At 42.7% G+C, this 21352-nt stretch overlaps 1 protein-coding gene across 2 annotated transcripts in view; it reads left to right on the top strand.

Annotated features, from left to right (window-relative positions):
* Positions 1–21352, top strand: part of sema6a (sema domain, transmembrane domain (TM), and cytoplasmic domain, (semaphorin) 6A) — an 81806-nt gene that overhangs the window by 23248 nt on the left and 37206 nt on the right. For both annotated transcript variants that reach the window (XM_085908960.1, XM_085908959.1), the window contains exons 2-4: positions 10426–10593; positions 11580–11697; positions 20636–20696. In XM_085908960.1, coding sequence (XP_085765086.1) covers positions 10494–10593; positions 11580–11697; positions 20636–20696 — 279 coding nt within the window. In that variant the 5' untranslated portion in view covers positions 10426–10493. The remainder of the gene's footprint in view (positions 1–10425; positions 10594–11579; positions 11698–20635; positions 20697–21352) is intronic.

Raw genomic sequence — 21352 nt, 5'->3', positions numbered from 1 at the left:
AATATTTTACCTGGCAAAAAAACAACATTGATGTCTTTCTGGGCACCTAGGAAATTGAAGGAAGTAAGAAAGAAAATCTGCACATATTTCCTGTATAAGGACAGAATGACAACTGCTAAGACTGAACCCGGAACCTTCTCCTCCTCTTTCTTCAATTCCATTAAGTTGATTTACTTTGTTACGACAACCTCATTAATCACGTTTCCTCCGCATATATAATCTGCCTGTCAATGTCGTCTTAAAAAAAAAAAAAATCCGGTAATAACACAGCCAAGTGACTGCGGTACCTAGTGATGGAAGACATTGTTTGGGATGTGTTTGTGTGTGAGGAGGCGGAGTCAGACTTGTTGTGTTTATCTTGAGAGAGCCAGCTGGACAAGAGGGAGACGCACAAAATCAAGGGAGACACGCATGATGATGAATTAGTTTGACAGAGACAGTCACAGGGATGAAATGTTAATTTGAACGCACCAGAGGATGTCCTCCAGAGGACGGACAAACACACACAAACACACACACACACACACACACACACACACACACACACACACACACACACACACACACACACACACACTAGGATACACATTGGTACAGTCAGGAGGAAACTTAATTGTTGTCTGTGAGTAGCTTGTTTATGTTCCTGCAATCAGTCAGTCAGTGTGGGCTGCTGAGCTGTAACTTTCAATGTCAAATTAAATTTTAAGCAAAACATTTCATATCATTCCATTTAAAAATGTACATTTATATCATTACATTTAAAAATACATTTGAAAAAAATCGGTGGAATTATTTCAAAAGTGTAGGTGGGTTTTTTTATGGGAAAATGTCCGGGAGCTAAAATAGGGTTGCAATGATTAATTGAATAACTTGATGAATGATTTGATCACAAGAAAATATTCTAACCAGAATCTCTGCCCTGCAGTGATGTGCTAGCAAAAACTACACTTTCGATTCGCTAAGACCTCCACCAAATCCAAACAAAGAAATTTAGGATTAGAACCAATCTGTATTGTAAACCAGCAAATGCGTTCAAACCCTTTTCACAAAACGTTTGTTTTACCGCCCACTTTCAACCTCTCGTCTTAGTCATCAAGTGTTGTCTTGAAATGGGTGAGCAGGCGTCATGAATCAGTCCTCCAGCTATCAGTCACTGAGCTTTGATAAAGCGCCGCTACCGTTCGTCTTTTTCAAAATGGCCTCCCACACTACACGCTCCATCAAACTCTCTCTGAAAAGACGGCCCACATGACGCCTCTTTATCTGGTGAATAAACAAGGACTGATTGATGCGTCTTGCCAACCTGTTGTTTTTCCCTTCGTCTAATCCCTCTCGGACTCTCCGCAGCAACCATTCCCAATTTTTACCCTATAAACTTTGTCTCGGATCTCAGCCCAAACCGTGAGAACATAGTATTAAAAAAGCTGTTGGCCTTCAGTTTTATTGAAAGGAACCAGCCATTTTGTTATTAACTCGGAGTCACACGCCCACCCATATGAACTGCTCACAAGAGACTACCAGGATTAAATGTCTAACTGCAAGACTCCCCTCATTTTGCTCCTTGTCTCAGGAGATGCCCAAAGTCCTCTTAAATCAACAAAGGCTCAAGAAATAAACTTTTTTTTTTAATCTAAAAGGGAAGCCGCTTTCAATTAATCTTGAAAGACGACTGGATTGGACGTTCTGTCAGTCATAACCGTTTGGGGCCAAACAGATCAATAACTAAAACATCATTTCACACTCTTGTTAAGGTTGCTACCTTTAAAGTCTTTTGTGTTTTGGTGGGGCAAAACAAAAAATCTCAGGACTAAACATACGATGGATGCTCCTCGAACCTCACGGGGGACACTGACTAGCATTGATGTATAACCCGGCCCTTGAAATTAATGCAACGGTTCCATTAGAAAAATGGAATGACAGAGTCGATGTCAGACATCGCCGATCACAAATAACATGGACAATTACTTATCGTAAAAAAGCGTCACTTGTGGGACTCACTCGACATAACTCGGAACACTATGGCAATAATATGAGTTACAAGTCTGTTCAGTCTTATAATGTCTAATTTCCTCTTGTAGTGTCAAATTAAAAAGAACTCCCTTCAGACAACAGCACGATCTTACTTGTCACACACAGTTACATTTGCAATTAGCACGTGCAAGCGCTATGGGCACATGCGTCACCATTGCATCATTGACATTAGGCTTCAAATGCAATTCCTAACCTTTTTTTTTTTTTAATGTTAATTCACTTTGACCCAAAGGCTCATAAATGAACTTGTGTTAATTGTAAAGAACGCAGCTCTCTTGAGGGACCAAGCTTCCAGTTGTCATAAAAGTGCAGTACATGTATTAACTGACGCTTTGGTGCTTGACACACAAATAGGCTCAAAGTGTTCATATAACATGAACAAATTATCCATCTTCAACCATGCCAAAAAATCTCAAGGTATCAAGTTAGCATGAGCTCACAGCTAATGGTCAGCTGATTAGACTATATGGCTAAGTAGCCTATCTTAATTGGTTCAGTCCAGAGAGATTTTGTTAAAAGCTTTTTCAAGAGGTCATTGCATTACAATTTGGTAAATATCAAGGAAACATTTGGCACTGTCGAATTAGAATAACTCACTTAGCGCTATGTGGAGAGAAAACATTAGGATAATTGCCTCACTATAAGGATGCACAACCATTCGTTTGAAATAATATCAATAACGTTATAATCCAGTAAAATAAAACTGGCATTTGATGAGGGATCATCCTGATTTAAAAAAATACAAATATAAAAAAATACTCCCATTAAACGGCTAAAAAGTGAAATATTATGTAATATAATAAAATCATTGTAGATTATTATTATTCATTATGATAAAGTATTTCATATAAATACGCTTGCATCTTATTTATATTACTATCGTCATTTGTGCTCTAAACTTTTTTGTTTGCGGGCATTTCTATCGAGAAAACCGACACTATTTTATTTCACAATTCCTTCCAAATTCCACATGCCTACAAGGATTTCAATTTCTTATTTCTAGCATCCTGAACAACATGTTTGTGATTGTGGCACCAGATGACATGTCAAGGTGTCTTGCTGATCCGCCTGTCTGCCCACCGCCACCTCGTCGTCATTAGCTCAGCGATGTCGACCGGCTGCTTCCCCCCAGACTACATGCTACACGCAGATAACACAATTTGCATTCTGCTCCTGATTCATTGCCATTGATCATTTGTAGATTGAGGAAATGACCTATTAGCAGAAAACAAGATCCCCTGTTAAAAGTAGCACATGCTAACACACAGAGCGCTATTACAGATATTTTACATGGTTTGTGACCAAATAAGTGAATGAGATCTTTAATTTGAGCGAGACAAAATGGAATAAATAAAGAGCTCTCGAACAATGCAGCGTACAATAAATCAATAGGACGGACAGATGGCCAAGTAATGAGAGGAGGCTCAGGAAGTGAGTGCGAGTTGTAGGCTGTACTCTCCTGTGGCCCGCACATTACCTTTAAAGAGATTAGCATCACGCTCAGTCACAGTCGATGGAAGAGGAAGGCCCCGGCGAGCCAGCTATCAGCCGCCGAGCACACACACTCACTCACTTAGCATAATGGAACCTGCGTGAAATTGAAGCACTGCAGATTAAAAAAAAAAAAAAAATAGGCCATTAACAAAGATGAAATGATTTGGAGTGACGGTAAAATGAAATCATGGAGCATTGAGCGGACTTTACACTTGAATGTTTTATCATGTGGCGGTTTGTGAGATGACACTGTGTTTTGTGCCTGTCGTGTCTTCTTTGTGGTCACGTGAACTTTGAACTGATGGTGAGCTGCTGTTTCCCATCTGTTCTTCTGTGCCTGGTGCTTGGAGTTATCTATATAAAACAAAATGGAAGGCATAATATGCTTCCAAGCAGCGACATGAGAAAGTTTCAATTCTCACCCCAAACTCTTCTCAGACCTACAAGAAAAAAAAAAAAAAACATCCAAGAGCGAGCGGCTGTTACATTATCGACTCAGAGACCTTTCTCATTTAAAGCCTGTCGAGGAAAAAACAGGAGGCTGTAAATATCCATCTCGCGCTTCTATTCTTTTATTGATTCCTCATTGTCTTCTATTTGAGTCAAAGCCACCCGAGGAGCTCATGCTATCATCCTTTGGTTAGTTCTCGCTAAATTTTCTGCTGCATCTTAAAAAACTAAGAATGCATGCATGAATACTCTTCCTATCTGCAAGGTATGACACAAAAAGCATTTTAAGTTTCATGCATTTTAGATTAGTAGAAACATAACCAAGGACAAAAATGGATTCTTCTGTCATATAGCAGAAAATAGGCAGTGGGTGTTGTTATTTTTCATTCAGTTTTGGACATTTCTTAATATACATCCTGCCTATTTTTAAAAATCTACTTTGGCCTGACTGTTTACGTAACAGAGGTCCTAATTTACATAATAACCCCCCCCCCCACATTAAGTTTTTCTGCCCATGACCTGTGCAAGAGAAGATAAGTGTGATGCTGCTACTAGCATGTTTTTGTATTAGAGTTAGCTAACAGTGTTAGCTTCTGATACGTGGCCCGGCTCGCACTTGTTGCTCTGTGAAGTTGTCGACACATTCCTGTGAGTAAAAACCTGTTTAATAAATCTCAATAATTTTTTTAGCTGCCATTAGCTGGGCTGCACGGTCATAAGACAAAGCTACACACTCAAAACAAGCTAATCTTAGCAAGACATAAAATTGGTTGTGAAAAGAGTCCTATCCTTCTTGATCCTTGGAATATTTAGTCAAAATCATGTGACAGATGTGTTAGTGAGAACTGTCTGAAAATGGTTGGAGCCTTTAAACTTCAGTGATCTGAACTTGGCTTTCATAGCTGGAAACCCTCAGTAGCACCTTAGAGAGCACCGTAGTCTGCCTTGACGGGAGTTTCCCAATGAAATTCATCGTTTAGCGTGTGACAGCTTCAACATCCCCCCCTGCCGCCGCTCCGCAGGGAGGTGCAGTGCAAGTGGCATTTAGCGCGATGACATTCTGCTGATATTTCTTCTTCTCCACTACACCTGGCCCAAAAAAACAAATCTCCCAGCTCGCACTCTATGGACAAGGCTCGAGCTCACACGCCGACGCGAAATGTGAACCGAAGGCATCGGGCGAGACAGAATTTCAAATCAAAGGACAGTTGGAAAATGCCACGTGCCACCGAGCGTGTCCGTATCTGCCACGTATTTGCTCGCACTTTTCACATTCTATCAGCATGAGCGGGCTTGTGACATTCAACCCGGTTTTGAAAATGCACCTTACACATTTTGGCATCATGAGAAAACACAGGTGACCAATCCAGGGTGCAAGTGAGACAAGATTCCAGATCCTCCTTCCTATTGGTTTTTCAGCAGCCTGCCTGCTTCTTGGCCTACTTTTAATCTTCAATTACAAACCGAGCAGGTTGTTCTACTTGTTGGTGCGATGTCAGTGCACATTTGAGATAGTTCTCACACGCCAGCCGCTCGGCTCTCCCACCCGTCCCTTTTGACAAAGGGCTTCAAAAAGTCCCACTGGTTTATCAGTTTAATGATTAAAACGCATACGGACTGAATGTCTTTAACATCCCAGAGGCGACGTTATTAAGACGAAAGCTTATCTCCACGCTGTGAATGCTTTTTTTTTTTGTGAGGCTGCTATTTGGCAAAGTTGGCACTGTGCCTCTGATCTCTTGTTTCTTGTGCTTCCCTTGAGACTTTTTTTTGGCTGGCTTCCGCAATCAATCCATCAGCTCTTAAAAGAGAGACGTCCATGCATCAGAGGCCTCTGTTTCAATAAATGGCCCGACAGCGACGGGGCGCCTCATTCATGCCCACTTCATTGTCTTTTAATAATCAAACCATGATGGATTATCTTGGTACTGAATATTGACTTGAAAGCGAGAAATGTGAGGCAGGGCAAAGAATTATGGGAAGGATGTGTGTCGGTGTTTGCGTGCTTACTGTATTTTGGATGCTGGGCTGATTCCTCCTGAGGCAACCCTCTTTGGTTCAAGCTCCTCTGGTGTCTCTTGTCTTGGATTCATCAAGCAGGGCTGACAAGTGAAAAAAGCTTTGGCTTCATTTGGGAGCCTTGATGCTTGGATGTGGTCCATGTTGGTGGATCAGTGCCTTAAAGTCTTCACTGTTCTATGCAATCTTTTCTGCTTGATCTTTTCCTTTTCTGCTCTCGGGCCCTATTCAGACTTTGCATTAACATGCGAGTCGGGCAACGGGATCAGTAGGTGGACGGCTCCGAGGGAAGTTTAAGTGGAAGGGAAAAAAAAATAAAAAAATAGACGCACCAGAATTTTGTCATTCATACAAATGTCAACTACATTATGACTGACTGATATATTAGCCAGCGTGTGAATACAAGTTTGGAAATGACTGGACACCAGTCTGCCATTAACCAGTGGGACTTAAGTATTTGATTGAGTGTTGAGCAGTCCAGGTTGTTAACTCCATCTTACCTGAGAGGGTGAAGTGGGAAGTCTGAAAACTCTAAAGTAGGGGAAAATTGCCCAATTGATGTTTGTTTACTGCGTGTCAAATGTTGCCTTCTAAGCACTCACATAGTGAGCTATATCTTATGAATAAAGTCAATAATGCACGCTTCAAACTCTTGCCGACTCGGAATGCTAATGCTTCACATCACAAAATCAACATACTCCTCTTATTGATGCATTTAACTTAAAGAAAGACATACAAATGGATATAACATAAAAAAAAAATTAACATCACCAAGGACTTCTGAGTCGAACGAAACTTCCAAATCAGATTCTAAATGAGTCGCCCAATGTAAGATTACATTTCCACAAACATCACACTCTCCTAATTTCACACCTGAGCTATACCTCCATGCAATTTAGTAAAAGTGTTTTGCGCTTTATAAAAATGTCACACAGCAAAAACAATGGCCCAGCCCGTCATTTAAAATCACTTTTATTCACAACCAGGTGGCATAAAAAGAATGGGCGGGCTGTGTCTTTCTTACAGACCGAATCGACTTTTTCGTACGGCTATAATCACATTGCCATTACAGAAAACGTCAATACGACATAAAAATGAAAAATAGCAGCAATTTTGTGGAACAAATATTAGAATTTAGGATGTCAATGTAGGAATGAAAATGTGTAATCTGCTTTTCAACACATCCGGAGGGTCAACTAAGATGGCCTACCTGTCCAAACGGCAGCTTTTCCTTCGACGAGGCCCACATTTCAATCATGTCTGGCGACCGACGACCGCATTGCCACCGAGACGGCCCCTGTGGTGCTCCTGCCTGTCATCTGCGCACGTTATCCCTCCTGCCAAATATAAACACAGGCACGCCGCCCTCGTATCAAAGCTGTCAGACAGCATTTACGAGAAGCCGCCACTTAACTATAAATATGAAACACTTCCTCTTCTTATTCGGCCCGACTGTGATGAAGAAGAAACACTTATATACTGACATGCCTCTCTTGTTATAGTGATTAAAAAGCATGTCCGATAACGCTTTCATTACTTTTAGTCAAAATGTCCTCTTCCTTAAACTACAGAAAGCGATGCTAGTAATAAGATAAAGTTGTCCGGTTTATTTTGCAAAGATTAATAGCTTGCATGTGAGAATTCTTGACAAGATTTGATAAGATTTTGCACTGTAGAGTAGAAAACTTTGGCAGAAATGTATTTTCTCATTTTTTCAATCTTGTTTGCCTCCAGAAAAAAATAAAAATGCTATCGTTGCATCTTTTTTGTCTTCCTTGAAGTAGGTTGCTGTCAGGAAGCAAACAGAACAGACAAACACATCAAAACAAACAACTTTTGTTAGATTTTGTTTTGGAAAATGAAAGCAAATATTTGGCGGGTTGGGTCACAGTGGAAGCCCCCCTCCCCACCCAGAACAAAAAATGGTATTGTCTTATCTTGTGTTTTTCACTGTGCTAACAAAAATAAACCATCACAAAGAAACCAACGGCACTCCAGATATTTCTTCCTCACATGAAAGGCATTTATTATGATTATTTTTGATTGGTTAGTCACCATGAAATGGTCCCTTCCTAAGAAAAACTCCCGCCATCACACCATCCTCCACAAACCCGGAATATAGCTAGCTAACCAAAGCATGACCAAAAAAAAACAAATTAATTATTAACGTTGTGCAAGTTCCCACCATTTATTAAAGTGACTATTATCTAAACATGTGATGGCATTTCCTTCCGTTTCCCAATTATAACGGCCAGCCTTGACAAACGTTTACAGCTGAGCACCATCAGCAAACATGTCCACATTAGCGTATTAGCAAGCAAAACATCATCAGGCTCCGTAATGTGTATACCGTCAAAGCTCGTTTGTTTTGCTAGCCCCCGCGGGGCTGCTTATTTTGGGATGTACACGCATGTGATGCGGTTATTCCTTGGAAACTTCACGGGACTTTGTCCTAGATTGATTCTAGTGTTTGGACTACCTGTTGCTGGGCCCCTGCTAGCAATTAGCTTGAATAACACTTCCTACACACACACACGCTAGTTTTCTACTTCACACACATATGCACCCGGAATGCCACCTACTTAGTTATAGTAGCTGCGGTCAAAGCCAGAGGAAAAGTTTTTATTTGGTTCATTTATATGAAGAAATCTTCAACTTCCACCTGTGGCATTTTGGCTAATTTACTGTCACACGTGTGGTCGTTGAGTGCCGATGTTCTGAAGGTGTGCGCTACAGTAGCTTTTCAGAGAAAGATTTAAGAACAGGAGGAAGCAATTTCTCCTCCAGAAGAGCCGGCGTGGGTCTCGCTGTTACTCACGCGGTGATGAAAGCGGCTTTTGAGTTACACTTGAAGCCATTTAGTGCATCACAGTTTTTTTTTTAAACATTTGAATCCGGCACATCCCCACCGGTGCAGATGGAAGATGAATGCTGATGAATCTCCTGGCAGTGCCGTTATGTCAAAGTCAAGAACATATGGAAGAAGCTTTTTGCAGTTACACGTTTTACTTTGCCATGATCAAGATTCCATCTGGAAATACCACAGTAGGATTATTGACAGTATTTTACAGTCGCCATCTGTCCGCCAATGCTGTGCCACTTACCGCTCATCAATCAGTCAATTATGTCAAGGTTTACGGGGGTAAAGTTCAGGAAAGAGAGAGGAATAAAAACCTTGGAGCCACTTGCAATTCTATTTTCACAACTTTGATCTGTATTCTGGTAGCTGTATGGCTTTCTTCTTCTTGATAAATGAGATTTACATGGAGCTCTTTGATAAATGAAAAATCCAAGGCGGCACCAGATTATTTGACTGTTTTTTTTGTGAGTCTAAATTGGTGTGAGGAAGAGGAGCAGGAGCAAAGGAGATGAAGGTGCTCTTCAGGCTTCCCAAAGCTTTGCTATTCTCCTCAGTGTGAAAGTGATCCTCTGTGTGAATGCTGTTTTCATTCCTCTCCTCAATGAGATTCACAGGAGCATGAAGGGACAGAGAGAGAGAGAGAGCGAGAGAGCGAGAGAGAGAGAGAGAGAGAGAGAGAGAGAGCGAGACATTGCAAACTAAAAGTAATCCTCTCTTCCCCCCTCTTCTTCCTGCCTTGAGTGGAGGATAATACATGTTGGGATAAACAACTTATATCAGAGGGAAGTAAATTCAAACACACTGATTTCGTCAATTCCTCATCCCAGAAGCATCTTCTGCATTCCCAACAATGTCCCAAGCTGGGTGGGAAGGGGTTGAAAAAAAAAGAAAGAGCATAATGCAAATGAAACGCTCGCTTCTTGATTAGATTACCAACGCAATAATTGTCGCGTTTGATTTATGGCCGTAATCTGTTGCCATAAACGACGGGAGGAGTCAGCGCGGCATGTCTGGGCTTGATGTGCACAGATATGCATTACATATAAAATTGCATTAGGGAATGAGCTTGATGAGAACACATTGTTTATGGAATGAATTCATCCAAATGGATTTGTTTGCTTTTAATCTTGGGGTTGTTAGCCTAGCGGCTAGTGCATTCGGTTCGAGACTGGTGAGATAGTGGGGGCGGGTGTCTGAAGCCCCAAGTGTAACTAGGAAAGGCAGGAAAGGGCCTGGGCTCCCCTGTTGGGAAGACGGATGTTTGTCGGCTGACTCGCAAGTTGGAGAAGAAACATACGTTTGCGTGTGCAGGTCTTGATCCTCCTTGAGGCGTTTTGAGAAAGATCCTCTCTGCCTGGCATCAATCTATGACGCATATCACCTTCCTAATCCATTTAAAGCTCTTTAATATGCAATGAGCCACCAAAAATTCATACATCTTGGATCTCGGCACGTAACGCACGGATGTGTAAGGTGCTACTTTGCAATCCCCGATTCTGAAAGACTTATTTATAGCCATGCTGCCCCCACCATCCAGTCCCTCAGTGTAATCTTTTTTTTTTTTCCTGCAGGCTGAGGTACATCTGCACCAGAGGACCAGCAGCAGCGGCAGCAGCAGCAGCTGCACAGTGGTGCGACCATGAGGTCAGAGGCCTTCCTCCTCTACTTCATGCTACTGCACATAGCTGGAGCCGGCTTCCCAGAAGACAGTGAGCCTATAAGCATCTCCCACGGCAACTGTGAGTCCATCTATCTATGTATCTATGTATCTATGTATCTATGTATTTATGTATCTATGTATCTCTCTCTCTCTCTCTCTCTCTCTCTCTCTCTCCCTCCCTCCCTCCCTCCCTCCCTCTCTCTCTCTATCGATCTGTCTATCCGTGTATCCTTTCATTCATCCATCCATCATCCATCCATCCATCTATCTATCCATCTGTCTGTCTATCTGTCTGTCCATCCGTCCATCCATCCGTCAATCCGTCCGTCCATCCATCCATCCATCCATCCATCCATCCATCCATCCATCCATCCATCCATCCATCCATCCATCCATCCATCCATCCATCCATCCATCCATCCATCCATCCATCCATCCATCCATCCATCCATCCATCAGGTATATGATCCTATGCGAGTATCTGGAAATTGAGAGAGATGTGAACAATGAGATCCAAAACTACTAATGCAGAAGAAGTCAAAGCATACCACACCATGTGTCAAGCATAGCGGAGGTGCCCAACTAAAATGCCAGTACACAGTAATCCCTGAAAGTTTTTTCTCCATTTTTAAATTTAGACTGAAAATCCGTACTTCAAACTCGTTGATGTCTTTTAAATACATTGTGAAGGCATATAAAAAGAAAAGGAATGTTTTGAAGCCAACGCATATATTAAAAAAAAAAGTCCAATCCGCTTTTTTCCGTACTTGATGAACAAAGGGATGTCCACGGAGAAATGTTCAAAGTGTCTCTCCCACTAAGAGTAGCCTGACATTGACCTGCTTCTGTTTAGCCAAACAAGCGCTTTCATCCCAGGCCACTAACAACAGAACAATTTCATGCTACAGTGCCGTGCATTTTTCCCCCCGTATAATTTAAGTCCGCAACAGGCGCTCAGGCAGCAGATGTGTTGACATTTGATCCAAATCCCAACAGTACGTTTAACAGAAACTTCAGCAATCCCATAGTCAAAGTGTTTTTTTTTTGTTTTTTTTCCCCTCGCAGATACAAAGCAGTACCCGGCCTTTGTGGGCCACAAGCCCGGCAGGAACAACACGCAGCGGCACAAACTGGACATCCAGCTCATCATGATCATGAACAAGACTTTATTCATCGCTGCCAGGTAAGCTAACAAATGTTGTTGCACCCACAATGATTCTCAGTGATTGTTGGGAACTTGACACTGATGGCCGGGTAGGAAGCTTATCTATCTCAAAGTGGAACATATCTATGGCTTTATGAATCACAAGGGATCCATCGCAGCAAAGAGCTTTGACTGGACACTTTTTATTACCACCTGTCTGTTTTTGGCGGCATAATGAACCATCATTAACCAACGGTTAATGCCCTCCCGCTGCAAGGAAACCAATGTGAATTAATAGCGGTTGGATGTTGCGAAGCGTGCTTGCTTCCGCCATCTAGAGGTGCAAGCACGAAAACGACACATTTTATAAGAAATTTAGGCCGACCACTGCTACAAAACAATTTTTCTGGAACATGTAGAATTGGTTTGAAATAAAACATTTGTCTTCTTCACATCTCTGAATTAGCTTGACTGCCAGCCATTTTCTAATTACTGCCCTCTGCAGGACTGGAGTGAAATTTTATTCACCCCAATTTTTTTCAAAGAGATAGCAAAACATCTCAAAGTGATGTGTTGAAGTCAAGTTTATTTTATAATCACAAAAGTGTTTCAAAGGCCGCAGTTGACAAAATTGGCAACAGCAAAGAAAAAACACCAAACCCCATTTTGAGAAGGAATGGCGTAATCCCCCTTCCAGGATAACCAGGCCGCCCTGGATGTTCATGTAAACAAGTCATTTGTCTTATCCACACAACCACCACATCTACCACTATCCAATATTTTTGGTTGGCCTTAGGGGTGGTCTCAATGTTTCCTGTTTTGAGCTAGCCACCAACCAATCATTTTTTCGGTTAACCTCCCCCGCCAGAGGCACAGAGAAGTTTGTCTTTCCCGGTGACTTGACTGCCATCACAAATGCCACGTACTTTTTGTACCCCTCACCTGAATGCTTTTTATTCCCCACACATACACAGCTCGATGACACAGCAGGAGCCTCGCACAGTTCGCTACTTATTGATTTGCCTCATCGCTCTTGTTTGTTACCATTTAAGAAATGTTGCTCCACCTCGTGACACAACGATCAATTAGAGAATCAGCAAGTGTGCCATTATTACCCTACGCAATTTTGGATGTACTGGCTGCCATCAAGGCGGAACGTGAAAAGGTCTCTGCGGTTCTTATCGGCTTGATCTGAGCCCCCCCCTTTGGGTAATTGAGTTCAGGCCTGACTGGGTGAAAAGACACATTGGGAGGGGGGTGTTCTTTGTTTTGCTCCCAAGCATGTCATATTAAGTGGCTGAAGGAGAGCGCTGCTTTTGAAAATATCTGTGGTCATTAGAGACAACTGTGTGTGTGCTGATGTGTGTGTGTGTGTGTGTGTGTGTGTGGGGAAGGGGGCCAGAGACTTTGGTGCGACTGTCGCCCACCTGCTCCACATGGGGTGTCAGCCAGCAGTTTTAGGGCCACAAGGGGGAGGGAATTGGGACACAGAGGGTTTATTTGAGGGGTGTGTTTGTTGGCCTGCGTGTGGATGTTCGAGAGTGTTTATTGTGTGTGTGTTTTCCATTTTATTACACTGACCAGTTGTCGAACGGATCAAGAAGTGGTTTGTCTTCTGTGTGCTGTATGAATAGACAGTGCGGACGGTTGAAACGATTTGTCTGACGTAGACTGAAATCAACTCATTGACTGCCAGTGACGTCTATGGTCGTTAATGAGTTAATGATTTGAATTGTGGCCATAAGTAAATGTAGAAAGTGTGCAGTCCTGATTGTCACCATATTGTACCGAGCAGTCAGAAGAGACTTTTGTGTACGTGCTATGAGGGCTCAAAGATGGAACTTTAAAAGTTGAGTGAAGAGTTAATGGAGATGATCAATTTGAAAGTGTTGTGCCAGCAAAGCAGTGTACTAAATAAATAGTCAGATGACTTGTTTATTTTGGAGCCAGCTTTGCCATCATGCCTCCAGTCAGTCATTGGTGTGCTGCAGCTTGCAGATGGTGTCTGTGAGCGCCATCCAAAGTCCTTCATTCAGTTCAGGCTGTTTTTTTTTTAATGGCTGCACGCTTTATTGAATCCCTTTGGCTTTTGTTTTGATGCTGGCAATGAATTAACAAGCTTCCCTAATACGAATCTTGCTACTGATTAAATCGTAAATAAACAAAGTGGCTTATGCATGGAGGGAGGGAGTCTTTAGCCAAACTCAGCAACAGATGAACTGATAGAAATGAATGAATCAGGTTGTGTGTGTTTGATTGAAATGTGTTGATTTAAGGAGAACAAATATGCTGTTCATTTAGCCTGCATCACGCATGCTTCAATGCACGCTCCCTCGTTGAGGACCTCATATCATTTTTTTTGTGCAAAATGTCATTAGCCCCGTCAGCTTTTAAATCACAATCGCAAATTCAGGTCAGGACTCATTTCTCGCCTTAATATTCAGAATCATAGTCGGTGGTAGAAAGGAAGAAGTCGAGCCTGATGAGACGCGAAGCTGAGGTTGTTCATGACGGAGGCTTCTAAAAAGCCTGGTGGGATTTGGACTTTTTCCCGCAGTCTTTTATTTGCCTTCAGCCTAGTGAGGATAAGCGGTATAGAAAATGGATGGCTAGTGCTTTAAAAGCCAAGCGATTGGAGAAACAGATGTGTTTGTTTGGAATGCCAAATTGATTATCTTTGCTGTATACGAGCCTTTAAGCTAAGACAATGAACATGGAAATGGAGCTCTGCTACAGAATACAAATAATAATATGGAAACAAAATTGGATTTTTTCTGACGAAAGACTAAAGAAAAACAAAATCCTAGCTCCACCAATGCTAGCAACTGCTGTCAACCAGATCCCCACACGACAATTTGGCCACCCAAACAGGCTCCGCCTCTTAAAAGCATGTGCATGGTCATGACTTTATGTAGGCATTTTATGTTTCCAATTTGTTTTGTTATTTTGTAATTTGAAATTTCTTTAAAAATGTGTTTTGAATATATTTAAGTGACTAGGAAGGGGCACAACTATATAAAACATTTTTTGAAATGCAGTCAGACAATAACTGGGGCGCCACCTTATATTATTTATACACTACATGATTGCATTCGAGGTGATGCTTGAGATCTGTGGATGTGATGCGACTGTGCCGGTGTGCCTAATGGTGTGGCTGGCGAGTGCATACGCGCTGTCACAGGTGCTTGAGCAGTGCGCCATAATTCAGCAGTAAACTGCTCTTGATGCAAGATTCCTCTCCCCAGCGCTCCATATTTCATGTTCAAGGTACACGCTGCATGACATACAGAGGCAATTCATCACGGAGCTGCAGGAGATTTATCATTTACTTTGCTGGATTTGCACTTGTATTTGTGTGCGTGTGTTTGTATCTTTGCGTGTGTTTGTATCTTTATAGTACGTGCAGTTGTGGCCATCCTCTTTTAAATCAAACAATCTGATTGTATTCCAATTATCTGGCTGCAGTTATTTATTTATTATTATTACTCTTTACTTATTTATTTATTCATTTATCTAAAATTGGATCAGAGTGTGTCCAGATGCTCGTAGTGGTGTGTTCTCGAATCGCTATATATACCGCTTGTGATATTTACAGGAGAATCCTTCATGCACAATAATAGTGTGTCTAAAGGTCAAAGTTGAACCAGCAGGCGAGTTTGTTTGCTAAAAGGGAATATAAACATTGGGAGACGGATTTACTCGCGTGTACTGTACATACGTGTTCAGTGTCATTTTGACCGTAGTACTTTTTTTGGGAGGGGGGAAAAAAATCTGCATGTTTAAAAAGTGGAAATTATAAGAATTGTTTTGTATCATATTTCAATCAAATATTTAAACAAACTTAAATAATAAATTTGGGCTAAATTAACAGATGCTATTATGTGACATTTCTATTGTCTAATGTCTATTCCCTCACCAATATTTGAAAGACTAACACCTAGAACTGCTCAGTTTAATGGAGTGAGTAGAATAAACTTTTCCTCATGAGTCAACTTTATGGTGGTTGAAACTACACGCTTGTCCCTGAACGAATGAGCCACATATGAGGTTGCTAACCGGCTGAAGTAATAATCACTTGCAGGTTTAAAACATTCACCTTTATAATGAAAAGGCACAACTTGGTCTTAATTAGAAGCGGTCACGTTTGCAACATAATATCAGGTCAGGTTTTTTAGGCGGATGGCTAGAGAACATGAGAGGACGCGCCCGCGAACCAAGGCCGTGTCTGAATGCGATACTGTATAGCTTTGCCGGCATACTTCGGCTCCATGCGTACGCGGGAGCATAGTCGACATTCCCGGCGCTCCTTTGGCCCCTCGCTATGGCAACGGCAACAATCCGAGGCGAGGGATCGTGTACGGTTGCCGTTGACGCGTTCTCCAACGGCGGAAGCAGCTCGAGTGTTGGTTATTGTCGATGTACCAAATCCTGTTAAAACCCACTAATGACTGGGATTACACACGGGCCTCCTCCTCTCCACATGCAGCTACGTTGGCATCAGTCGGGGACAACAAAGCTTACATTTACATTTGTCACCTGGATTCAAGGTTTGGCTCGGACTCTAACGTGTTAGCGTGTCAAAAATACTTGACTTGCCAGCAGTCGTGGCCGATCGCCCATTTTTATTTCTTGCTATATTCCGTATTTCTACAGAAATTTGAATTGCCGAAGCAGTCGCTGACTTTGCACCACTTTTCGTCTGACCAACGATATCCCTTCAACCACACTTGTGATACGTTAATCCACCCCAACAATAAGAAGCTGCCTGCTCAGCTCTTTGGCATTTCTTTTTTTAATCCAACATTTGTTCCCTTCACGCTAAAGTCCGTCTCCGCCGCTCCCCAGCTGCCGCAACACTCGTGAACCTCCCTCCAATTGAGTGCAAGTGCACAATTGGCTTGATGTATTGCCAGTTGGGAAGAGGGGGGAGGTCTTGGACATATGTGTCATACAAACTGAGGTTTGATGTTTTGCATTCCTCTGTTCTGCATTCCAACAGTGTCTTTGCATAAAGCACAGTTGAATCAAATCAATAAGGCTAGGCCTCATGCTCAAAAACATACCCCTTACCCCACTAACCCCGCATATAACACCCCAAAAACCTTCTAAAAGACCAACCTGCCCCTGCTTGAGGGGGTCAAGTGAACTCTGGCTTGTTGTATTTCATGGCACCGCATCACCCAGGGCCCCCTCATGCCCTGGGCCTATTCACAAGCTCCACATGTCCCCCCGCACAGCCCACGGCAGCCTGCTGGCTCCCCCAGGTCCCCCTTCTACAGTCCACTGTTCTGAGGATTTGATCCAGAGAAAGGCAAAACAGAGCACAATAGTCCACAGGCCACCCCCCATGAGCTTGTTATGATGAATTTCTGTCAGCTCGTAAAAAGAGGGGAAAGTGTCATGCTCGCGCTTGCTAGCATTGGCTTGACTTATATGCTAGCAAAACGTTTGGCCGTAATTTTGCTAATATGAGCTAAGTAACATAAAATGCTAGCGAATGATAACAGCTGAAAAAACGTTACACCTTCTTTGTATGGTTGTTTTAGGCTGACATAAGATACAAAACATTTGCCATGAATTATTCTTGAAGCTGAGGCCGTAGATGGGAAATTTAAGTTTGATTTCAACCAAGGATTCCGCTCTTTCTTTTTGTTGTCATCCACAGGGGTTGAACAGAAAAAAATATATATAAAATAAATAAATAATAAATCAAATAAATAATAATAATAATAATAATAATAAATAAATATAATATTCATGTAAACACAGATACCAAGCACGGTTATAAAATTACTTCCCGCCTCTGGAATCGTAAGGTCCTGAAGGCTTGCTAATGGAGCTATTGAAATCCTAGCTAGAGCAGGATCATTTGACCAAGACCCAGCAGACGACCCTGAGACGGAATTCTCTGAACGACATTCCTCCGCACAAACCCCCTGTGTTCTCACGACTTCATGTCCGCGTCCATCCATCGCAACACTCCGGCCCCGCCCACTCTCCCGCCGTCTCGCTGCCATCACCCGTCTCGTTCACAATAGTCTCGCATTTGTGTCTGAAAGGAGATCCGCATGCCTTCCCGTCCTACTCGCGCATTTCTGTTTGCCGAATTTCGGGAAATGGGATGCCCACAGTGAGTGAGTGAGTCAAACTGGCAGTGGATGATGCTCACCATTACTTATTTAATCCCCTGTGACTGAATTCAACCGTACAATTTTTTGTGGTGCACCAAAGCCTGGAAGTAATCTTCCCAAAAGCTTAACGAACGCACTATGTATTTAAAAGGCAAAACGGCGTGACGTCAAATTAAATGAGTTTGTCACAAGTTGTGAATTTGTTTTATTAAAATCCCGAGAGGTCGCGACACTTTCTGGCTGGCCGAACGGTATTCAACCTCCGGGTTATGTGTTCAGGTGCGGATGGGAAAAGGGGAACGGGGCCATGTGTGTGTATGTTTGTGCGAGTGTGTGTTGACACAGCCGCTCCATTGTCCTCCTCCATCCCCAGTCAGGATGTTTAAGAGATGCCTCATGTTCTTGGCTCCCGCTAATCTCCACCGGAGAGTAAAGCCGCGTAGCTGGAAGGCCTTGACGGGACGGTCGAGGCCCGCGTGGGGAGCCAAGCTGCTAATTTATGGTGCAGTCAATTACATATTGCTCACGAGCTGTTTTAAAACTGTATGCGGTTAAAAAAGAAAAAAAAAAAATACGAGAGCGCACTAAATCTGCCAAGCGATTCTCCGGTTTAATCACTTTTGATTTTGTTTTGGTCGTTTTGATATAAAGTGGCCATATTTCAAAGTAAGTTAAAGGAGCAATTTGCTGAACGACGAGAGAAAGTACTGAAGATGATATTGATGCCGTCCGTCATTGTCCTTTTACATTCCCATTTTGGTCTTTTTCATTTCACTCTGCCTCTGATGGTGTGTACGTACCTATTTCCTTTTATTGTTGCTATTTCTAATGATGACATTTAGTGCGAGTGAGGTGACACAGGCCATTGAAAACCCCGGAAAAACACTCCACAGGAAGCCAGCACGTTAAACAGATGACGCAACACACTGGGACAGATACCAAAAAGTCTTTGTAGGCAGAATTTGTGGTTTTGATCCCCACAAAATGGTCGATGCATTTTGGGTAGTCAAGCTCAACCGACATTTTTAACATAAAGTTGTTTATTGTTGATTAGGCGTAGCGATAATCGGGCCTAATTTGAGTTGGTTTTTGTCGAATGTCTCCGAAAGATTATCGTGAGGGATTATCCTGTTGTGTGTCGAGTGATTTTTCTTCCCCTACGAAAATGGTCAGGGGCCAACTATCGTACTGTAAACGTAAAACCACTTCAACATTTACGATAAATATGATACGATTAATTACGATATGGACAACATTTTCGAAGCTGATGACTTTATATAGATTGAATAACAGTGGCATTTTTCTCTTTTCTTCATTTTCTTATAATGCACACTTTATATTAAAAAAAAAAAATACATTATACATGATTTCAAGATGAATAAAAATCTCCAGTGGAAAAATACCATTCAAAATACCTGCTAGTGCAATCAGTGCGAAATGAAAAGCACCGACAGTTTTTTTTTATTTTTTTTATATCTCACTGGGAATATGTCCTCTCCGTGCGGCAGCCATGCTTTGCTAATTTCAACCACTCTCTAAGATTAATTATTCAATTTAGGCGTCAAGGCTGATCACGTACAGTAGACTGGGTTTCATTCGTGAGGAGATGCCCTCGCTCACTTCCCAAGAAAGCGATATAAGTGGATTCATTTCAAAACGCACGTCCCTCCCAAGACTTTTTTCCATTTAGTTAATGAGACGGCGAGGCAGGACGGGCGGCCTGAGCGCAGGTTTGGGAGCTGGAGCATAATTAAGATGTGGCTTCCTTCCGCGACGACGCTCTTTACGCACTTTGATTTAAAAAAAAAAAAAAAAAGAAACCACAATCTCCGACCAATTAAAACAGCGTTTGGGCAAGGCCACCTCTGTGCGTAAATCCTCTTGCCACCTAATGGACCCCTCCATTGCGATTACCCCTCCCCCTCGGTTCCTCTGTACCCTAATTCTTTATGGTAAGTAGGTGGAGCTGTCTGTCTGGGATATAGGTTAACCCCTTTATGTCTTCCATATGTGCTGCTGATGACGCTGACACTATATGGTCAAAAGTAATGGGACACATGCTGGTGATGTTTGTGTTATTACCAAGACTTGTCCTTAGAATGAAAGTAATTCCACAAATAGTAAGAAACGGTATTCCAGTGCACGAAGCAAGGTCCAAATTGGCGAGCTTGGACAACTTGACCTCCACCCCATTCAACACCTTTGCAATGGATTGCTTTTCCAGGTGGGATGGCGAAAAACCAAATCCCACCGAAAACCTTTTGGAGACCCTTCCTGGAAGAGTTCCTTTCTTCCATTTCCACCTCCTTGTCCCAACACTTTTGTCCACGTATTTGGAGCAACGAAGCAGCAGAGGCTCGTTAATTTCCAGGCGCACACACGTATGTCTTCTAGTCTGAGGCGTAATGAGCATTGGTATAGATTTCCTGTTGCTCAAACAGTGATCTTAATTGACCCGAACAGCTCTGAGTGACTTGGCACCTCTCGTCTCGCCACCTCACCCCCCCCCCCCCCCACACACACACACACACAACCTACATGCCTCACCCCCACTGGAGCTCTTCCTCTGGGACAAAGAAGCTTTTGTCCCGCGGCCCTGCGCCACGGCACTCCAAAGCTTTGTTGACTGTTTCTGTCTGACAGAGCAAATTCGCTCTGGCCTCCTTTTGTCCATTGTCATGTTTTTTTTGTGGTTTTTTTTTAGGTTTGAATAAAGTTTACCCAAAGCTGTATCTTTTGAGGTCGTTTTCTGATTGCACAGGGGTCGGCGAGCAAATGGATTTATAGTTTGTTGAATTTTTGACCTTTGTTGACCTTTCTCTCCATCTCTGTCTTGTCTCTTGCAGGGATCACATATACACAGTGGACACGGACACCGCCGTGAATGACGAGATCTTTTTCACTAAGGTGAGCAAGTGAGACGTGCGTCCGACTCTGAGGACGCCTGGTTCAGCCGCCGACGTAACCTTAATCACCTGTCGTGTTTATGTGCGTCTGTCACGCGGGCGTCTAACTCGCCGCGTGCATCACGTTGACCCCGTTAAGTGGATTATCCAATCAATCAGCGAGTGAGCGCATGCGTCATCCGAGCTCAGAGAGTCGGAAGTACAATAAAGACGGAGATAAGATTCCACGTTTGCATCCTCGGATGCAACACTCGGGCTTAAGGATAGGACAAAAAAAAAAACAACAACTCGCTCGGCCCGCTGAATAGCCAATTCAAATAAGGGCGTTTCTCCACCATCCAATGGGCCCTAATGAGAGCGGCCAGCACATGAAAGGTTCTTGTTGATTGATGACCGAGACTCTTTAATCAGCTCCAAACATGCTTCACAATGGCGGCGGGTAGCGACTGATCATGGACGGCACTCAGGGGCCACTGTGTGTGTATATGTGTGTGTGTGTGTGTGTGTGTGTTGCGAGGCTTAGCATTGATTAATAAGTGTGCGTGTAACAATGAAAGCGGATGTATGCAGCCGTGTGTTTCTAGCTGATTGACATATGTTGGCTACCACCAATCCACAAGCAGGCCATTGTGTGTGTGTGTGCATGTGTGCATGTGT

The sequence above is a fragment of the Syngnathus leptorhynchus genome, chromosome 4 (assembly GCF_054491065.1).
Source record: "Syngnathus leptorhynchus isolate UIUO chromosome 4, UIUO_Slep, whole genome shotgun sequence".
Classification (NCBI taxonomy): Eukaryota; Metazoa; Chordata; class Actinopteri; order Syngnathiformes; family Syngnathidae; genus Syngnathus; species Syngnathus leptorhynchus.
The sequence above is the reverse complement of the archived record's forward strand: the minus strand, read 5'-3'. Positions and strand labels throughout refer to the sequence as shown.